Raw genomic sequence first — 7,175 nt, 5'->3', positions numbered from 1 at the left:
TTTTGTCTTTTTATGCCTTTTTGTGGTCGACAAGGGTGTTTCCCTTACTCCTACGTATTCCTCAATTGTGATAAGGAAATTAGACCTACGTAGTTCTTTCAAAAGGGGCGAATCAAGTGATTCTTTTTACTTGGAAGGGGGTCATTTAAGGCGTTGAACCTTAAAATGATCCATTTTACTTGGTGAGAAAGCTAAGGCGTTGGACCTCTAACCTTCTCACGAGGTCGACAAAAGCGGGGCTTTTGCTCCTACGTATCCTCCATCGAAGAGGAAATCAGACCTACGTAGTTCTCGCAAAAGGCAGTAAAGTGATGTGTTGATTTTATGCTTTTGAACGATCCATGTTAACCGATAAAAGCAAAGAGGAACGTTTAAGGTGTTGGATCTTAAAACGGTTTCCAGTGATTTTTGCGGACAAAGCTTGATTTGTGAGTTGATTTTAGCCTTAGTTTCACTTTGGTTATTAGTCAATTCATTCAAGGAAACTTCCAAAGAAAAACGTCCGATCAATTTTTTTTTATTATTTTATTTAAAGATATTTTGATTATTTTATTATTATTTTGCTTTTTTTTGGTTTAACCGAGTTTACAGCGTGAACGATCAGTTAGATTTTGTTTTAACAGTGATTAAACGAGATTACAACGCAAATGATCGGTTGAAATTCATTTTATCATTTATTAGGCGAGAAAATGACTTAAACGATCGATTAAAGCTCGTTAAAAACGGAAGAAAAGAAACCGAAATTGAACGAAATAAAGATGAAAGCAAAAAAAAAAAAACAAGAAATGAATTAAAAGTCTCGGATTTGGAAACTTACCCGTTGAAGAACGAGGAACGGATGAAGAACGATGAAGAACGGATGAAAACCTTCACGGATTTGCTTACGGAAACCTCTCGGAAGCATTACAGAAGCACCTCGGCTTGGATTTTCTTCACGAAAACAATTTTTTTCACCCAAAACACCTGAAATGCATAGCCAGGGGAATCAGGGACGCTTAGAACAACCCCCTTTTGCCTTTTCATAGGAAAAGGGGGAGGAGGTTGCCGCCCAGCTTGCCCAGAAGCAATCCAGCTTTGAAAAACACTCTGGAAGGCCCAATTCAAAATTTCAAAATTGCTATTTGCACTCCCCTATTTTGATAAGTTCACCCCTTTCTTTCGTAATTTACGGAAAAGTTACGGAAGCTTTACGAAAGCCTATAGGACTTGATTTTCTTCTTTTTTTCTCATCCTTCTCACCCATATTAAGTGAAATATGCTTATTTAGGGTTATGGGAATTTTACGGAAGCATTACGGGTGTCCCGGAAGCCCCGAAAGCCATTTTTTAACAAAACGGGGAAGGTGGTTGCCACCCAGCTCGCCCAGGCGAGCTAGGTTGCTTCCACCTTAAGCAAGAAAAGACCCAGAAACCTCTAGAAGCCCCTTTTTTGCTGATTCTTTTTCCGTAACGTTACGGAACCTCACGAATTACGTAACGATACTTGTTTTTTTCCGTAATGTCACGAAACTTTACAGATTACGCAACCTTCCCCTCTTCGGCTTCTGGAATGTTACGGAACTTTACGGATTGCGCAATAATGTTTCCTTTCGACTCCCGACATGTCGCGAAACTTCACGGATTGCTTAACGATGGGTGTCAAGTTCCTCGAAGCGGTCAAGCGAAGGTTGCATGTCATCAAACGATGGTCCCCAGACGAAATTAGGGTATGACATCGTCTAAGACGACTAACAATCTCCCCCAAATTTACAGTTTTGCTTGTCCTCAAGCAAAGAAAGAACAATTCACTTGTCCTCAAGTGGCAATATCTACAGTGGTTATACAAAACTTGTGTTTGTCTTAAGAGAATTCAATCACATGAAATGAATGTCATAAAATGCTTCAATGAACAACCCTTCACAAAACATGCAACTTTTCAAAGATAGGAACATTTTTATTAGGACTCACAACTGAAACAAGCTAGTAGGAATGGCAGATATCAAGGAAGGATCATTACCCAAAGCCTCACGGTCACTGTTTCACTCACGCACAAGTGTTTAGGCTTATTTAATCATCAACAACTAACACGGATCTCAACCTTTGCAATTCATCTCATGCCATACAGTTATAAACACACAAATTGAATCAGAAGGACTTTTCTTAGGCTTGTAATGAGGCTGGGCTGCAAATAATTCATGATTTTTCTAGGATGCAAAAGCTTAGATTCTAGGAGAGCATTCATCCATAGATCAACCTTTTTCTTATTATTCCCAACCCTATTACTTGCCCCCTTTTTACACTCAGCTTTCTTTTTTTTTTTTAAATGGCAGCACACACACACTTTTATTTTATAATTACAATTTTTTTAGAATTGTGTGTGCTACTCTTTTCTTACCATTTCACGCTTTCACCCAGTAACTCCCCCAAATTTGGGAAAAATTTGACTTGAAACATAACTCCCCTAGATTTGGAACAAATTTGCCTTGAACTAAGATTCTTTCTATGAATGATGTTCTCCTACAACCTAAGAAAAGGTAGCAGGAGATAAATTGTGCAGGCTCAAGGTTCAATCAATCAAACATACGTTCAGCTCAAACTGAGTGCAAAGGATAATTCATTCATACACATGGTAAGCTTTTTGGCTAAGTGGCTATTTACAATCAAAACATGGCCTTCATCATCCTCAGATTCATGCATTCATTCCATAATTCATAGATTTATGCAAAAGTCATTACCTTATGCTAGTCGTTTCTCTCACAATTAAGATCAAACTCTTACCGGGTTATGGTTAACGCATTCCTTCACAATCAATCTGACAAACTGACTAACATTTTCAGTCATAATCCTAATTTCATGTTCTTTCTCTTCTAATGACTGCATGCTTGTTCAAGACAAAAGATCTATGAATTCCACTTCACTCAATTCATACAATTGCTTCATTCAATTCAATCAAAAACACAAAATTCACATCAAAATTCAAACCACTGAATAACATTCAATTCACTGTTCAATCATGCTTTTCACAAGCTACAAACAACTACAAACATATTGAAGTTTAAAATTGACTGAAATTTAAAAGCTGAAACAAAAACATAAACTAAACTAAAAACATAATAAAGATAAACTATTCAAAAGATGCAGAAATTTAAAAGTCCTGGGAATGATATTGTGCATGCTCATTAAGATCCAACACCGGTGCAACTGGTGGATCCTAAACAATGGGCTGATCAGGCACCAATGCTGGTGCAGATGGCTATGGATCATCAAGAACTAGAGCTGGAGATGACTGAGGAACGGGCTCTGGTGATGCTACCTCCTCCTGAGCACTAGCTGGATCAGTCTCATAAAAAAATGGCTCAGGAGGGATGGGCTCGTCCTCCTCTAGCACAGGTTCCTGGGCTGCGGAGGCCTCACCCCCTCCCAAAGGAGAAGGCCGGACTCCTGGCCAGGCCACCTGACTAAGGAACTCCTCCATGCTCAACACTGGCTGCTTCTGGCTGGAGCTCTGCATGATTATAATCTGGCCTTTATGCAGGCTCTGCAATATGGCAAATAAAGTCTCAGAGCTGAATGTGGAGGGTCCGGAAGAAACTGGGGCTGAAGCTAGAGCTGGTAAAGATGAAGCTACAACAAATGGAGTTGCAGTAGAAGTAGAAGGAGCAAAGGTAGGGAGAGCAGAAGATGGTGGAGCCTCAGACCTCTTGCCCTTAGCCTTGCGGGGCCCCCAAAAAGTGACTGTGGGGTCGTCAAGGTTCCAACAATTATTCTTCACATAAGCCAAATTAATGGTTGGGCTAAGGCTCTCAAAAGATAACAAATCAGAAGTTACTCCTTTGGCCTTGCACAGGGCAGTGATGAGGGCAGCAAAACCAAGCCGCCAGGAGTCATGTTGTGCGATCATTGAAATCTGACTTTAGATAATGTACCCCAAGTTCATATCCATCTTCTGAATTATGCCATATATCTGCCTGGCCCTATCCAATGTAATATCAGAAGTGTGGGAAGTAGGGGCCAAGTTAGAGAATGACAAAATACTCCAGGCTTGAGCCAGTATGGTCAAATTCTTCCGCAAATCCCCTCCCAGGGATGCATAATTGGGCTACCAGTTCTTGTGGATATAGTCTCAGTCTACAAAACCTGGAGTAGGCAGATAGGCTCTCCCCCTTCTCAATAATCATAGGCGTCTTGGGGAAAGTGTTGAGGGCATCCTCATCAAACTTTATCAAGTGACGCCTAACCCTTACTTGCTTAGGAGATTTATCTTCATGGTCATACAAATTAGCATAAAACTCCTTCACTATAGCAACATCGATGTTCCCGTCTAGAAAATTGGTCAGCTCTTTATGCCAATTCCTTCTTTCCAACTCAATCTTGAATTCATAAAATTCCATATGATATATCATTACATTCCTCTCAGGAAGAATCTTCCTGCCAATCATAATGTCATAATAACGATCCTAGACCTCTTGGGATGTGAATCTTGATCTATCATAACGGGCTTGAGATGCTGAGGCTGGTGCCTTTCTTTTGCGGGAAGCCATCTAAAAAGAAATAGACAATAAAATAGGATTAAACAAGAGTTATTCACAATTGAGAAATAGAAAAATAAAACTGAAAATAAGACTGGGCGCTTAACGCAGAAGCCGAGCTTAGCGCGCCTTATGAAAATTTACTCATGGGCTAAGCGCGATAGCCATGCGCTTATCGAGAGAACTCAAAAAATATTTTTCTTCAGAATAGGCTTAGCACAGCAAGTGCGCTTAGCCTAAATCCACAATTTTCACAAACATAGAGAGATTTGAGTTTAGCGCGACAGGGCGCGCTTAGCTTAACCTCTCAAAAAGACAACATGGGCTTAGCACAACAGGCGCGCTAAGCCTAATTCAGCAAAATAGAAAACAGAGACGAAATTGCGCTTAGCCTAACAGCCAGGCTTAGCGCTTAACTAAAATAAAAAATCCTAAGTGTCTGAAACACTACTCTCGCTTAGCGCACAGATGCACTTAGCAAGCTCAACATTGAAATTCAATAGAAAGGATGAATGTGCTTAGCGCGATAGGGTTGGGCTTAGCGCGATCATCTGGAAACCCATATTTTCTTCAGATGCGATGAATTGGCTAAGCGCAGCAGGCACGCTTAGTGCGTTCATTACGATTTCCAGAAATACACAGGGGTTTTTACCCCATTTTTTCGGCAAAGGCCCTTAATGGGCCATAAAATCCTAACCTAAATAACTACATTGTTCTATAATGGAACCCTAAACCTAGTAGCACTACCTAACAACAGTACAATCCTATAAATTAAATCTTCTATCCTATGGTTTTAACTTGAAATGAAAAATGGAAATAAAGCAAAACTTACTTGGATTGCGGTTTTCAAATGAAAATGGAAGAGTAGAAAATGCAGAAGACTTGAATAGCACAATGCAGAAGAACGCAAAAGATGCAGGGCACAGGGAAATGCAAAAGCTTTGGTGAAAATGCAAAACTGCCTAGCAGTTACTTTTAAGCACAATTCGTATTGCTCTCTTAGCGCACAACCACGCTTAGCAAGACAATATGATGTTTGGGTTTAAAACAGCCTTGCGCTTAGCCCATCTTCCCACTAAGCCCAATTCCACATTTTTCAAATTCCAAAGAGATATTTAGGCTTAGCGAAAAGACACGCGCTTAGCGCTGTCTGTAACTCTAATTGGTCCTTGAATTTGCGCTTAACCGCCAAAGTTGGGGCTTAGCGCTATTCCAAAGAATTTCAAAACAGAGAGGGAATTGCGCTTAGCGCATCACCTCGCTAAGCCCAATGCGAGAAATTAAGATTCCAGAGAGGTAATTGGGATTAGCGCAATGAAGCGTCCTTAGCACTACCATCCAGCCACTAGTCAGGGGTCTAAGCGCTTAGCGCGAGCAAGGGCCCGCTTAGCGCGTGAAGATTTGGCGCTTAGAGCGAGAGGCGCACTTAGCGAGTGAACAACTGAAAAATTTTCTAAGTTCTTTTTTGTTCACCTCTTCACCAAAGTTCATGAACCCCTTCTTCAATACTAACCAAGCTTAATAATCACACGCAATCACAAGCAATTATCTACAATAAATGCAAGAAAAGGAAATTAAAAATGACTGGGTTGCCTCCCAGCAAGCGCTCGTTTAACATCATTAGCTTGACGTATCATTCTGTTATGCTTCTTGAAAGTATAGAACAGTGTTTAATCTCTCAATGGTTCCACCATGGTACAACTTTAGACTTTGTCCATTCACCACCCATGTTCTGTCGATATCTTTAGCTTGAGGGTCATAAAGCTCCACTGCTCCGTATGGTCGGACTCTCTTGATGGTAAATGGTCTGGACCATTTAGATTTGAGCTTCCCAGGAAACAATTTAAGCCTTGAATTGAAAAGCAGCACTTGTTGACCTGGCTGAAAATCCTTCTTGACCAGCTTTTTATCTTGATACTTTTTAACCATCTCTTTGTACAGCTTTGAAGATTCATATGCAATTAATCTCATCTCTTCCAACTCCAATAGCTGCAGCCTCCTTTGCTCTCTAGATGCAGCTTCATCAAAGTTAAAAAATTTTAAGGCCCAATATGCTTTATGCTTTGTTTCCACTGGTAAGTGACAAGACTTTCCATACACCATTTGAAATGGGGATAAGCCTATCAGAGTCTTATATATGCCTATAAAGCATCATCAAATTTAAGCGACCAATCCTTTCTAGTAGAAGCCACCGTCTTTTCTAAAATCTTCATCAATTCCCTATTTGACACTTCCGCTTGACCTTTAGTCTGAGGGTGATAGGGTGATGCTACCTTGTATGTTACACTATATTGTTTCAACACCTTCTGTAGCTGATTATTGCAGAAGTGTGTGCCTCCATCACTGATTAAAATCTTGGGCACCCAAAATCGTGAGAAAATATTTTTCTTTAGAAACTTCACTACAGTCTTAGCATCATTATGTGGGGTGGCCACTGCTTCAACCCATTTAGACATATAATCCACAACTACTAGGATGTATTCATTTCCAAAGGATGAAGGGAATGCGCCCACAAAGTCAATCCCCCAGCAGTCAAATACCTCAACCTCCATAATATTATGCAGAGGCATTTCATTCCTTTTTAAGATGCCCCCCCATCCTCTGACATTGGTCACAATGTAGCACATGTTGGTGAGCATCCTTGAATAATGTAGGCCAAAAGAACCCA

General features: G+C 40.4%; 1 protein-coding gene across 1 annotated transcript; it reads right to left on the bottom strand.

Moving 5' to 3' along the window:
• Positions 1-6,148: 6,148 nt before the first annotated feature.
• On the bottom strand, positions 6,149-6,610 carry LOC114397179. Its single transcript, XM_028359285.1, has one exon. It carries the CDS (start codon positions 6,608-6,610, stop codon positions 6,149-6,151), a length of 462 nt encoding a protein of 153 aa, XP_028215086.1.
• Between the last annotated feature and the right edge of the window lie 565 nt (positions 6,611-7,175).

Source organism: Glycine soja, chromosome 18 (assembly GCF_004193775.1).
Source record: "Glycine soja cultivar W05 chromosome 18, ASM419377v2, whole genome shotgun sequence".
Taxonomy (NCBI): domain Eukaryota; kingdom Viridiplantae; phylum Streptophyta; class Magnoliopsida; order Fabales; family Fabaceae; genus Glycine; species Glycine soja.
Note: the sequence above shows the minus strand (reverse complement) of the source record. Positions and strands in the feature narration are given on the sequence as shown.

Excerpts from the sequence above, each read along its gene's own strand:
- LOC114397179 (XM_028359285.1), bottom strand. The coding sequence starts at position 6,610 with ATGGTGTATGGAAAGTCTTGTCACTTACCAGTGGAAACAAAGCATAAA.